The sequence below is a fragment of the Schistocerca serialis genome, chromosome 4, assembly GCF_023864345.2.
Source record: "Schistocerca serialis cubense isolate TAMUIC-IGC-003099 chromosome 4, iqSchSeri2.2, whole genome shotgun sequence".
Lineage (NCBI taxonomy): Eukaryota > Metazoa > Arthropoda > Insecta > Orthoptera > Acrididae > Schistocerca > Schistocerca serialis.
In genome coordinates this window covers 612,184,197-612,199,856 of record NC_064641.1, presented here as the reverse complement: position 1 = coordinate 612,199,856, position 15,660 = coordinate 612,184,197, and the positions used below count along the sequence as shown (strand labels likewise).

General features: G+C 36.6%; 1 protein-coding gene across 1 annotated transcript in view; it reads left to right on the top strand.

The window, feature by feature from the left end:
• LOC126475424 (teneurin-a) overlaps window positions 1–15,660 on the top strand; it is a 353,360-nt gene that overhangs the window by 220,016 nt on the left and 117,684 nt on the right. The window contains exon 12 of the mRNA XM_050103269.1: window positions 10,980–11,099. Within this exon, the coding sequence (XP_049959226.1) occupies window positions 10,980–11,099 (120 nt within the window). The remainder of the gene's footprint in view (window positions 1–10,979; window positions 11,100–15,660) is intronic.

Genomic DNA, 15,660 nt, shown 5'->3' with positions numbered 1-15,660 from the left:
CCATCCCAATCATCAGCATTCCTTACAGTGGCTCACATAGTTTCTAATTGATCAGTAGAGACCTAGCCAGTGTTACTTGTGTATGATTCTGTCTAGTCTCAAGGATCTCAGTTTGACCAAATGTTGGAGTGTTGTAGAAATAGGATAGCTGACTGTAGTTGACCTAGGATGACAGGCAACCATTTCTGCCCCATTGGATAATAGTTCCTCTTGTACAGTTCTCCATTTATTATTTGGAATTCCCCTTTGGCTGATTCCTCCTCCTTCAGGGCTTCAATGGTTTTCAGCAGTGCTTGATTTTTCCCTCTGTTCAATAGCAATGACATTTAATGCATTGATGAATAATATTTTATTCATGCTGCTGTGTTCCGCCAAAGAATTAATTGAGAGGCAGTCAGTGTTCTTACGTTTGCTTTTCTGTACAACTGTGAGGTCATACACCTGAAACCTAATTGCCCATCACATCAGTCGATCCAGTGGATCCTTCAGGTTAGTCACACAGCTTATAGAACAGTGATCTGTCACCACAGTTAATTGCTTGCCAAATAAATATGGCCAGATCTTATTAATGGCCCAAACAATTGCAAGGAACTCTTTTTCAGTTGTAAGGTAGACCATCACAGACTTCTGTCTCATCATTCTTATCACACAGTGCTATAAATGCAGATGTTAGCACCTCCTTCAGGACAAGGAAAAATCTTTTTTGCACCTTTTTCCAGGAATAGTTGGCATTTTCCTGCAGTAGTTCTTGCAAGGGATGTGCCGTGGTACAGAAGTCCTTCGTGAACAAGTGGTAGTACGAGTACATTCTGAGAAAACTTCTCACATCATGAATATGCTGAAGACTCAGAAAATCTCTGACTTCTGTTCTTCTCTCTGGATCCAGATGAACTCCCTCGCCATTCTATAATTGCCTGAATATTTATTTCTTAGGCAAAGAGGAGGCTTTTTTCCTGATACAGATGGAGAAGTGCAGTCTGTAAACAGTTCAACATAGTTGTCAGGTGACTTAGATGTTCTTGAGATGTCTTTGGATGTATCATCCATTTAAGATTCACAGCTTGTTCTCCATAATACAAAGAAAGGTGGCTGGAGCATTACACAGTCCAGACTGGATAACTTTAAACTCATACAGGCTGTTGAGAGCTATGAAGGCAGTCTTTTCTCAGTCAGCCTCATCAATTTCAGTTTGAAAATAGCCTGTCTGCATGGCCATAACTGGGAAATACTTTACTCCTTTCAAACAGTCAGGTGTATCATCAATGCAAAACAGTGGACAGACATCCTTTTTCATAGTTTTGTTCAGTAGTCAGTAGTCAATGCGGAAATGCCATGTGCCATCCTTCTTCTTCACAGGTAGTACAGGAGGGAACCAAGGACTTTCTGAAGGTTCCATGATGTCCTCTTACAGCATCTTCTCCACTTCCTCCCAGATTATTCATCATTTAGTCAGTGACATTATATGTCAACTGGCTGAATTGGTGGTGATCCCCAGAGCTGATACGATGTTTTACCGTGCCAGATCCTATTGGCAGTTGGAGAGCAGCTTCCTTCCCTGTGTTTTAGTAGTAGCAAAGCATGATTTCTTTGTTAATGATACTAAGCTTTCCTTCCTGGGATAGTTGGAATGCCCCTACTGCTTGTGACAATTAGTGATCCAAAGTTCTCCTTGACCATCTGCAATGGGTATGATTGTCGTTAACACATAGGTTTTGTTTATGAGCTCAAGTAGCTTTTTCAATTCAGCAGAAGCTTCACAGTTTAACTGAGCAGCTCAATTGATTGGTGAAACTTGTTTTGTTGATGGTGGCGGGTTAACAACATCTTCTACAAGAAGCAACTGCTCAGACCAATCTTTATTATGTGTGTTTGTTGGAATTACTTCATCAGTCTGGAACTCTGTTCTTCCACAGTCCATGATGCCTTGTGATATTTGCAAGAATTTCTATCAGAGAGTAACATTATGACTGCACTCTGTTAAAATGACAAATTCAAAGGACTGTGATCTATCATTGATAGCTATTCTTGCAACACATGTTCCTATCAGCTGGACATCTCATGCTTCCCATTTGTGACTTTCAGCACAATCGCTTTTGCATTGTCTTCTTTAACTGAAGTTGATAGGCAACCATTATTACACAAAAAGAAGTGCCTGAGTCAAGTAATGCCTGGACTGGTTGGCCATCAGTGATGATGTTGATCAGATTTCTTGTCATCCTTGTAACTGTTGTCCATAGAGGATTTTCGTCTGTGGCAGCCTTACCTCCATTGATAGTTGCCTCCCATAGTTTTCCTGTATTTGGTGGCTTGGTGAGCAGCTAATATGTGCCAGGGAATGGCCATGGTGTGTGGAGAAGCAACCTCATCCAGGGTATGCCAATGTTCTTTGGTGCACAGGTTGACAATAATCATCTGCAGTTGACTGACATGAACAGGATTATTGTGATGACTGATGTCTTGTGGCATAATAGTCATCAGACACTCATCTTCCTTCTCTAGAATAGTGCACAATAAGTCCAGGGCATCTACAGTGAAAACAGACCAGCATATTGCCCTCTGTCCTCCAAACTTCTGTTCCTCTGAGGGGCATTTGATTTGGGGGAGGAGCTTGTTTTTCTTGCCTCAATCAGGCACCAGTTTGATGGTGGGAGCATAGTGTGAATTGGCCAATTCCAATCTTACTGACTCATTTGGCTGGTGGTAGAGAGTGGTGCTAAAGACCAACACTGCACTTTATCAACATTCTGTATTACCCCCGACGTATTGGGTCAGCATTAAAGGCTGCTATACGAGGGGTGTTTGAAAAGTCCGTGCAAAGTCCAAGAGATGGCACCACCCGCACGTCTCAAGGTCATGTTTAGCATTCGTGTGAAACAAGGAAGTCGAGTGATTATCAAAAAATGGATTAGAAAGAATTTCGTGTGGTGATTAAACATTACTTTATGAAAGGCAAAACGCATCAGGAGACTAAAGAGAAGCTTGATAAACATTACACTGACTCTGCACCATTGATTAGAACAGTTTATAAGTGGTTTCAAAATTTTTGGAGTGGCCATATGGGCACAAGTGATGCTGAATGCTCCGGACACCCTGTGGAGGTTACGACCCCAGAAATCATTGATAAAATCCATGATATGGTGATGGATGACAGACGAGTTAAGGTGCATGAGACTGCTATTGCTGTGGGCATCTCGAGTGAACAGGTACATAATATTTTGTGTAAATATTTGGACATAAGAAAGCTATCCGAAGATGGATTCCATGATTGCTCACGCTTGACCAAAAACAGTATCATGTGAAGTGTTGCAAGGGTGGTTTGCAGCTGTTGAGGAAGAACCCGCAGGACTTTAAGCATCATTTCATCACTGCAGATGAAGCATGGATACATTACTATACTCCTGAGACCAAACAACAATCTAAACAATGTGTTACCAAGGGAGAATCTGCACCGAAAAAGGCGAAGACTGTCTTTTGGGATTCGCAAGGGATGATCCTCATCGACTGTCTGGAAAAGGGTAAAACTATTACAGGTGCATATTATTCATCGTTATTGGACTGTTTGAAAACCGAACTGCAAGAAAAATGCCGGCAATTGTACTGCAAAAAGTCCTTCTCCATCACAACAGTGCACCAGCACACACCTCAGCAGTTGGGGTCTCAAAATTAATGGAAATAGGATTCCAGCTCGTTTCACATCCACCCTATTCTCCAGACTTGGCTCCTTCAGACTACTATTTGTTCCCCAATTTGAAGAAATGGCTGGTGGGACAAAGATTTTATTCAAACGAGGAGGTGATTGCAGCAACTAATAGCTATTTTGCAACTTGGACAATTCCTATTATTCAGAAGGGATCAACAAATTAGAACAGCATTGGATAAAGTGTATGAGTCTAAAAGGAGACTATGCCAAAAAATAAAAAAAGACATACCCCAAACATTAAGTAGTTTTTATTTTTACACGGACTTTTCAAACACCCCTCGTATCTTACGTACTTGGTCTGACATTTCTGACAGCAGTACTCTTTCTATCTGATGTATGAGAGAGGCGAGGTCATGGTGGTCCTCCACAACTGCCATAGGGACCCCATTCAGCAGTCAGTCAGACTTTTTTATCATTCTACTTTGTGTTAACATTTCCTCAATTCCCTGACATCACTTGATGAATTCCTCTGCCATTGTGACATCCTTTCCCAAAAGAGTTTGATACATATTTTCTGTGACTTATTTCATTATTTCTCATATTTTAACAGCTTGTGTCATGTTAAAATACATGATTTGGCATAGGGCCAGTACATTCTGTATGTATGACTGTGTTGTTTCTCTTTGGCATTGTAACTGTTCAGTTGTTCTTCCACTATGCCTGGAATTTGTCCCATTATTGAGCTTCTCTTTGTTGTTCTTGAAACACTGCTTCACTGTGACATCAAAGTAAAAACACACATTTACATGACATGTCATCCTATCTGTTCTATTTGATAACTCAATCAAATCTCTTCAGCCATTTTGTCAGGTACTGACAAGTGTCCCCAGGAAATGCTGATGGATGCCAGATAAGCAGCTGACTTACTGCTGTTTTGGAAACCATTTGCCTCCTGAATATATGGATCTTAGGAATGATGTACTATTTGTGTTTTGATTTGTGCCCATGTAGACAAAGGCTTTTGTGTTGCCTAACTAGAGCTATGGTGATGCAGATGTTTCAAAGTACCTGTCTTCTCCACCATACAATGTGCGTGGAAACCACAATCAAGTGCAAATCCAATGGCAAGGTTGTCATTGAAGTACAACACTTAGAACTAAAAGCATGTTTTTTACTGCAACCAACATAACACAACTTTGTTAAACAGAAGCATTAACAACTTGAACACAATATTTAAGTAACATTCAACAGGAACCAATAACGTATGCAAAGAGCTATAGTAATACAAATAGAGAACTGAGACCAGCGTAGCTCAGCTAGCCTTAAATAGACAGGGGCCCATGGTAGGCTCTGACACACACACACACACACACACACACACACACACACATATGAAGCACCCTCAGCAGATGACATAGCACTGCTGCACGCACGATCTTTTGAAAATATGTGCACGTGTCACTGCATTATTTATACAACCATCAAATATTCCACAATGCTGTTATTTACATAAACGTTACAAATATAAGGTATTATAAGAACAGTCCAGAAACAGTAAAATGAAATAACAAATAATTCATGGTGGTCAGGCTTGAAACAGCAACCCACGGCACATCAAACAGTGATGCTAACTATTACGTGCACCATAGCTTGTAGCAGTATTAATAACTGCTGGGTATTCTTTTGGTTGTTACAGTTAGTAATGTACTGGCCCATTATCATGACACACAGTTCAAGCCTATATTTAGCAAGTTCTTTTTCTTAAAAATATGCCCAAATAATGCTTCCTATGCAAAAACTGTATTAACTTTCATATTTCACAGAAGAATAAATGAAAGGCAGAAATTTATGCCTATAAAAAAATATGACAGAACCAATAGATGGCAGGATAAGAACGTGGGAAACAGTTAGGTTATGGATTCGGCATTTGCACTGCTTTGCTTTGATATGAATGTCCCACAGTGTAAGAGAATTGTAAGTCCAGTTTTAGACATTCATATATTATCAGTAATACATCCTTGTTTGTACTAGATTAATTCTGAAATTCTAATACACTTTGCATAATCTGTGTCGATATAACATTGGTACAATGCATTTAATCGAGACAAAATAATCTTAACCAACATGATTCACCAAGATTTTTTTCTCACAAATGCTGCTACCATGGAGCTGCACATCTGAAGCTTCTAGAAGATAAAACAGTAAAAATTTCCAGATGTTATATTTCTGTATTTGCCATGTGTGCCCACAGGTGATGGGAAATTATAGTGATTATTCATATAATTTTTACATAACCTCCTTTATAACATGAGTGGTCCACAGAAAAAAAAGTAAGTGTTTCAGGATCTGAGGTGAGCCACCACAGGTTATGGTACATAGAATACAAACTTGAAGGATACTTTAAAATTTGCTGTTTGTGTTCAGTGAAATGAATTTTGTGATAATTCTCTTCATAATACTACAGTATCTTTATGCTACAAGATCAGGCTGCAAATGTAAAATGTGATACCAATCCAACACAATTATTTTGACAGGAGAAAAACATTTTTAAGAATCTTGGAAAATTCTGTAATGCAGGATATTTTCCCAGTAATTTGCTGTAATTTTTTTTTTTTTTTTTTTTTTTTTTGTTAAATAGTGTAGGAATCCCATGTTTATAACCATGTGATATCTGTCAGTGTACATAATTTAGTATATGTGATGCCATCCTTATTTTTTTACCCTTTACCACCATTATCGAAGTATGAAATGCACTGTTGATTATTGGTGTAATGATAATAAATCAGTAATGGGAAGTGCAAATACAATTTTTTGATTTCAGATTATAAATTTGTTTCAGAATAGAAAGTATGCTTAACTTAAGATTAGATAAAAGAGTAAGTTTAAAAGAGGCTTCAGCTACACTTTTGAAAACCATTTACGTAATTTTGAAAGAAATCATTTAGTTACATGTTTGTTGAGCAGCTGTAAAAAGTAGCATTCAGGTCACCAACAACTGTGGTTTATAATGGATATCATATATATAACAACAGCAGTATCAACGTAGGTCCAATAATGCACTTCCTGCAAAATGTAGTATATATTGTGCTTGTCTCAGATTTTATTTCAAAATTATGGCCAGGCCAGTTTTCATTTATTACATATCTTTAACTGCAGGACGAATGTTATGTACAATAGCATTTAGAAGTGCAGTGTCACAGTAAAGTATCTTTTTAAATCCATCATGCAGTTTGGATAATAAAATGTGGTACAACAGAATTTGGGAGACTATTGTTATTATGAACAGATTTCTGCAGTAGGTGACTCCTTGAAATAAGCCATGCTTCCTCCTCTGGTATTACCCTCCTATGTTTTTTCCTCTTTTGTCTCTCTTTTGCCCCTTTGATGCAGTCCCCTCTTTGTGTGTACATTCTTCTTTACCCATTACCCAGTTGTGCTTCACACTTGTTTTAATTTATTTTCATGTAGTCTCATGTCAAGCATTTTTTGTCTCTCTTCTATCCTGCGGCAGTTCCTTTATCATTGTGTTTACAGTTTTTATTATTCTTGCATTGTTCCATCTTCTGAGTGCCATTTTGACAATTCTTTGTGTTTTTGCACAGATCTGCTAACCTACTATAGTCACACTGTAGTGAAATTTGTGTGTTCATCAAGGTTGTTCCTTATCCATAGTATCTGTAGCTATTTAATTGAAAATACCGTGAAGTTATTTGTTCACCTCACAGCAGTATTTTCTTTGTCTTCTTACTGTTCATCCACCGTGCCTGTCTCTAATTGACCTCATAGTCAATGGGACATTAAACACTAATCTTTCCTCCTATTCATCCTTAATCAGTTATTTAATCCTAATAACTATGTGGTGGCTATTGACTATACAATCATTTTTATCTTTGATTAACAGCAACACAGTAAATTTCTTATTGTAACTTTGATGACCAATTTGCTTTCATAATACTCTCATTGTGTCAGTGTAGACATTGTTCTCTTATCTTTCTTCCCATACAAATTCACATTTCTCTTGTTCAGAGCTGCATGAGCTAAGTTACATATGCTTTCACTGTATAATAAGTCTGTCACTTATGAGACTTGTTGCTTTCCAGCTCTAAAAGTGCAAAAATAGGTGTTTGAGTTTTACATTCTCAAAAGGAAATTTTGCATTTAAAATTGTTTTTCTCCTGTCATGGCTAAAGCAGCCAGTGTTATGTGTCTGGAAAATTTTTCAATTATACCTTATTATGAAGTAGTTAAAATTACAAATATATGTTAATTTAAAAATGTTTTATGTAATCCATTTTATGCTATATTTGTCTTAATGTTACTTTCCTTTTACCTTTGTGTGTTGCACAAATGCACTATTTTAGATTTTTTTATTGCTTTTTATCTTTCTCTCTTTTATAAATTATTTTTCATCTGTTTTTGTCGTTATTGCAAATGCATGATAATAGGTTATATATTATATGAGAGATTTGTGCAGTTATGTTCACTATAAAGTTAAATGCAAAATATCAACAATGGAGATGATGATGATTCAAAGTAAATGTCATGGTGGACTTAACATGGCCAAATTTGTCATGGGAGTGAATAGTATCAATTTTTATAGCGAGTAGTCTACTGCAGATATCTCTCCTTATTATTACGGATAATACTAGCTTCTAAAGTATTGAGGCGCTAAATTTTCTGAATGTTTGAAGTTACTGACCTGATCACATAAGATTTTGGATCGTAAATCCATTTAATGATGTTTTACAGTTGTTAAAGTTTGTTTGTGACACTTCCAACATTACTCATTTTCATGGAAAGACCAAATTATATCAGTTCTGAACTTATGTGAAGTTATGACACCAGAATCAGTTGACATAATTTTTACCATCATGTCAGTAAAGAAACTTGTGTCTCTTCATGGAAGTTACACACAAATATTAATTCTGGAAGCATATAATGTATTTTGAGAGTGCATAAGACTGTTAAGGGCACTTAAGAGCTGTCTAAAAACAGGCTGTATGTAATGTTTAACTACCCTTCTTTGCATTAATGTCATACAACAGATTTCAGAATTAAAAACTCTAACTCCAATAAACTGATTTGAGGTAAACATCATCTCATCAGTAGCTGATTGATGCATGGCACATAGAAACACACAACGGCACAGAGACTGAAAGGTGTTGAGCTACCACTTCATTCCATTCGTACTTTTAAGTAAACACACACATTCATTGAAACACACTATACACCTATGGCTGTTGATCTGTGGAGTGGTTTTTTGTGGTTGTGTGTGTAATAATGTGCACTTAAACTAGAATAAAAGTGGTATCTCAATATCTCGACAAATTATAGCACTGTTAAGTGTTTTTTATGTTATACATCAGTCAGTTACAGGTGGGTTTGACTTTCCTCATTTTTCTTTATTGTTTCCATCCTGAATTTTAGATTAATGTAATGATGATAAATAGAAAAATAGGAAAAAAAGAAATTGAATAATCTGTCATTAAATAAATAATACCATCAAATAAAATCTAGAATTAATACCTGTTTTCCATTGGTAGGAAACAATTAGTTCATAACTATGTATATAAAGCTATATTACTGTAAAGATAATACATTTCTTTAAAAAATACAGAGTAAGATATGAATGAAACTAGCCAAGTATATAGTGCTAGTAACACTAGCACACTAGCAAACATCAGATTCTAATTGAGGACTAAATGTGTAACTGGTTATCGCATTTATCCTATTTTAATTATGCACACAGCTTACAGTGTCAGTGGCTAACACAATGGAAATTCAGATATCTGTCCACTCTGCACATATCTTCAAAGTACATTATACAAATTAGTTCTATATTGATTGTCTGTGTCTTTATTTTATACTAGACAACAGCTTACTGACTGGAAGAACCAAAGGCATTTTGACTAACACACTGACAGAGAAAACAAGTAACTCATGCTTTTTGATTATAAAGAATATCTTCATAGGAATGAAAGCCAAGGAGGTGCCAGAAAGAAGTTACAGAAACTAGCATAGATGAAGGAATCAGTACAAATGCTAGATAAAGAGATGGGAATAACAAAAGCTATAACAATGAAGATTTAAAGTTCAGATCACTAATATTGAACATCAAGCAATAGATAGGTGACAAAATAAAAATAATATTTTGGAATAAGTCACAGATGCGTTGATGGAAAGCTGAGAAATTAAGTAAAGTAAATCTACATAAACATGTAATGTATGAGGTATCAAAAAAGGAAAGTAGAAGATGACAGAAATTTAGAGCGTAAGGGAATCAGAAAAAGTCAGGATACAGAAGCTGTGGAACAGAATTGAGGAGAGGAAAGAAACTAGCTTAAGTTGAAACAGGATGATTGGCGATAACCAAGTTCGTGTTGAGAGGTTCAGTCCCCAACTTGAGACTTGGTGAAAGATGGGATGAGAAAACTGTGGAAGGAGAAGGTGGAGAAATATGCTTAATTAAACCAGTTGAATGGTTAGATCCACATATGGATTAGGGAGCAAGTTCCAATCTTTAAACATTAAAAGCAGTAGTGTAGAGTGGCAAAATGTGTACACTATTCTTGTCTGTTAACTCTGATGATCTTGCTCCTATCCCAGGTTCTCTTTTTAAATTTCATACAGCATAAACATGCATTTTTATTTTTAATATTATTTGTAATTTATTTTAGTAGTTGTTCATTTGTATCAGCAGTTTGGATTATGAATATCACATTTATTAGCGTCTAAGATGTTATTTCAGAGAGAGAATAAAGAAACTAATAATTGTTACTGTGAAGTAATATACACGTTTGTCTAAACATAAATGTGAGATAAATGTGTCTGTACTCATTTTGTGTTTGTGCAGCATGCCCTTCTACATTCGATTTTTATCAAGACTTGTTTCCAGATTCTATGGTATGAAACTGGTGAGTTTACTGACATGAAAATCAACTTTTGAAACATATTAAATAGTTATTATCTTAGTTATTTGTACCAGTTGGCAGTTGCTGAGGAAACAAATATCAATATAAAGCGCTAAAAGTTCCGTTTGTTTCATATAAGGTTATACACAACCATGCTTTAATACACTGGGAAGAAAGCTGTACTTCAGAGGCATTTCAGCCATCAAAGTTGTGAGGCTCTGTGACATGGTAAAACGAGAAGCTTGTTATCAGAGTAAATAACAGTTTATTTATGTGGGAAGCTATGTATTAATCACTTAAATGATCAGAGCAGTAACAGAAAACATTCAGAGTTCATAATCAAAGTTAGTTTGTTTTGTATTTTTAACATTATTTTGTGCTCCTCTACGTTTTGCTTATATATTTATTTTCTGCTCCCTTGCAAATAGGAGAGTTTCTGTCATGAGAGGACAGGTAGTAACACCACAAGGTTTAGGGATAGTTGGAATTAGAGTCAGTGTTGATCGTGACTCTAGATTTGGATTTACGCTTACAAGAGCTGGTGGTTGGTAAGTACCAAATGAATCCACATAATTACCCATCAAATAACAACATATTTTTATAATACAGAAACTTGCATAATTTATGATAATGTTTTGTGGACTAATCATATTTTATTGACTGAAAGGGAAACAAAAATGTTATGTAAATTATGATTGTGTATAACTATTCTTGTGTGTAGTACATAAAAATTTAAAAATGAAGCTGCATGTAATACTAATCTTTTTATCAAATATGTTAATGTTGGCAACATGTTCCAACAGAGCTTGCCCATTTCTCTTTCTTGTATAAATTATTGTAGCTGTGTGAGCCAGTTCCCAGATACTGTCATGATCGATGCCCATTTTTAAATCAACTGTCCATACCCTTGAACTTTTGTATGAAGCAATATGGTGTACTGTTAAGCACTGGACTTGCATTCATGTGTAGCTGTGTTAAAATTACTACCTCCACTTCCAGACTGAGCATTTCTGTGACATTTAATTCAACTAAAATGAATAAGAAGAAGATTTCTTTGAAAAAATCCTAGTAATTTTAGTTTGCCATCCTTCTTCAGTGATGCTTGTCTCCATCTGCAAAGCTGTAATTACCTCAGGCTGCTAATTCCTGCTCAACCTTCCCTTATTATAGGGAGCTGACATTAGTGTTTTATCCATTTGCTTCACAAGCAATTAAAATGAAGACAAGAAAACTACTGAGCAGGGTAGCACAGTAGTTAGCACACTGGACTTGCGTTTCGGGAAGATGATGATCCAAACCCATATCTGACCATCCTGATTTAGGTTTTCCATGATTTCCCTAAATTGCTGAAGGCAAATGGCAGGATGATTCCTTCAAAAGGGCATGGCTGATCTCTTTCTCCAGCCTATTGTCAATGGAATGTTAAACACTAATTTTCTCCTCATACTCCTCCTCCTCCTCCTCCTCCTCCGAGAAAATCTAAAATATTATGATGCATGACTGAGACTTTTTCTTGAGAATATTGAACAGTACTTTTTTGCTCAGTATTTAAGATATAATTCTAACCTAAAACTTAAGTATACATATCAGATATCAGTTATGAATTGTATGCTGCATATTGGAGTCTAATATTACAAAATAAATATTGGTTTGTAGCATATAGAAATTCATAATGTTTCTTAAAGATGGATTGTAACAAGGTAATAAAGCAATTAAACTTACAGACATTTAACTGATCTGTACATTTTGTGCATAAAGTTATTGATGTTGTGTGGTAAATGTGCAGTATCATACTACAGCAACTTTTAATGGGAGGAACTTGTAAAATTTAATGATTTGTTTAATGTAATATAAAACAGCATCTCTGGCATGATAATACACTGTGGTGTAAATACTTGTAGAATCATAAAGATAACTGACAAAGCAGTTAACCTGCTTTGATCTCAGAAGTATCTCTCTTTGAATTATCCTCCAATCAATAATGGTAGCATATTTCTTCATTCTTCTCATGATTTCATAATGCATAAGCTTTTGAGGTCATGCAGCTGTAGTGAAAAAAGTATTTGTTGTGGTAAATGAACAGTAAGAATATAATATGCAGTTGGTAGCAATATTTCTTGCAGTGATCTTGTCAAAGACCAAGCAGCTCATGCATAGCTTTACTCTTTAATGTTATATGCCCACAACCACAGTACCAGCTATTAAAAAAAAATGCATTTCAACTCTTCCATTCTGCTGTAGTGGAGGCCTTTCTCTTATTCTTTTGCAAAAAGGTTTGACACAGCTCCCTCAGAAACAAAGCATTACATTGCAGGTCAGCAAAAACTCAAAAACATATTATGCTTCGAGCTCCCCCAATAAGACCACTACATCTGTTTTCAAAAATTGCACACAAAAATGAAATTGTCAACTTGCCTTGAAACTAAAAAACATACCATTAAGATACACACTATTTCTGGTTGAAATACATGGTGACCTAGGTAGAATCAGTGTTCACACGACAAATGAGATAAATTTTTCACATTGTTTTCTCTCTTATGGTATTTTAGAGGTGTCATGACACTTGTACATTTTCTCCAAATCTCTATACTCCAAATTTTGTCCCACATTAGGGTCAGGATACAGAAATGGTCAGTCACTCATCTTGTGTCTGCAAACATGTCATTGTTCAAACTTCGCTACTCATTCAAAATATTATGAAATATAATGGGTGATCAAAAAGTTCTCATTTGAAGGCTGTAAAGTCCAGAATTAGTATGCCAATTAGGCAAAGTCACTGTGAACATTGAGGCAATCATCGCACTGATGCACCAGGTTTAACCCTTTAACTGCTCTGTATGTGTTAATGCATGCGCCTTTGTACCTGTCCCTGTGTGCTCTGAATGCTGTGTGCTCTGTCTACACGTAGACACGTTCAGAGTACCAGGTAGAAGGACTGGTGGTGCACCTAGACACGTTCAGAGCACACGGACAGGTACAAAGGCATGCATGTTAACACGTCCAGAGCAGTTAAAGGGTTAAGGTACCTGTTTGGTAAAACAATGTGTCAGACAGTGTGAAGAAATCCATAACTGCTTGTTTCATATCCTTGTCTGACAGGACTTGTTGACTCTTCAAAACCTTTTTTGACTGACTGAAGGCATGATAATCACATGGGAAGAGATCAGGATTGTAGGGTGGGTGTTTCCTACCCGAGTTGGCATAACTTCTACGTTATGAAATTTGCAATACATGCATTATCATGAGGCAGGAGCACCCAGCATGTAACTTGGCACAACCACAGTATTCAACACATGTGGTGTCTCATACACATTCTTCATTCTCTGATGGATGTATACCAGCGTTTGTCATTCGGCAGCCAAGAAAAGCATAGTAGCACATTGTTTCTGTTTAGACACATTTGGTAATGATGTAGCCATAGTTCACATTTCCGCAGTTACTGCACGCATGTCAGTAAAATACGAATGCCACACTGATCCATTGGCTACATGTTGGTACTGATATACCTGCCTTGGAGCCATGCTAACATTGCATATACACTGCATAATTGCCCTCAGATGGCAACTTCATGATCACTCCATATGTATATTGGCAGTCTGCTTTAGACCATATCTCTTTCAATTTCAGCAGTCTCATCTGTATAATCACTGTAGAGAGAGAGAGAGAGAGAGAGAGAGAGAGAAAGAAAGAGAGAGTATGTGTGTGTGTGTGTGTGTGTGTGTGTGTGTGTGTGTGTGTGTGTGTGTATGTGAATAACTATTACAATCTGTAGAAACATACTTCTGCTTTATATGAAAAATGATCACAAACCTCTGGTGTATTGTGTGTAAAAATACTACTTCCATTCACTTCATATCCTTCATCATAACTAAAATACTGAGAAAAATGTGCTCCAATGAAACTGCCTGTTTTTGCAGAGTAGAAGTTTATTCTGTTAAATTTCCACATGTGATTACAGAATAGTTTCCTTCGTGCATAATTAAACATATTTCCTCATTTCAGAGAATAAGGAATGCAAAATATTTGGGTATAGTTTATTTGAAATGATGCTGCTGAGGTTTTATTGAAATTACCTAATTGAAATCATAACATTTATAATTGTATCTACACTTATACTCCTTACCGTTCATTGTAATATACAGGATGCTCCACAAAGGGGTTTACAGTGTCTGAACTTTAATGACTCAAACAAAAGTAACAAAAACTATGAATTTTTAAGTCACATAGATGGTCTCGACATTACTGATGACTTTTACTGCTGAAGATGTTCAGTATGTCCTCCATCAGCAGCAATAAAGTACTGTGGAACAGATTGACACAAGTTTTATGGTTGCCATTAGAACGGATTCAAAGACAGTCATAGTCATCTCTCTGATGGCATCCAATGTACATGGCATTGTAGTGTAGATGTTGTCCTTCAGAGTTCCCCACAGAAAGAAATCTAACAACATAAATCAGGAGATCCGGGTGAAAACTCAACTCTTCTTCTTTGGCCTATCCACAACTCTACAAGTGTTTCATCTAGCAATTGTCATGCATCACAATGGTAAGCCAAACCACACCACACTGATAACACAGGAAGCTTAACATCTTGTTCTTCCATGGGGATTATCTCTTGCCCAGTACACACACTTACGGTGACTGGTGGTTCCATTTAGTCTCATCAGGCCAAGCACAGCAGTGACAGCTGCCACCTGTTCACTATCACAAATCCATTCACAAAATTTGAAGCATCTATCCAGATAATCCTCATTCGTTGTGTAAAGCAACCTGGGAATGTAGGGTTTTCATTTTGCTTGCTTTAAAATGCACTGAATGCTTGATTTGCTTACACCTGGTTCACGTGTAGTGTGCTGAATGTATTTCCTGGGGATCCTGTGAAAGCTTATACCACTGCAGGCACCCCTTTTTTGTCCACTACCGATTTCTTCATGATGTACCATTCCTTCTCCAGGTCATGCATACTTCTCTCCCTCTCAAAGTTGTTGCACGATTTCAGTATTGTTACATGTGACTGTGGCACAGTATCAAAGTCTGCTTGCCATCGTTTCTGCACTTCTTTTATGTTTTCACATTTCTAATAATGCCTTAAAATCCACTTTGTTTGCT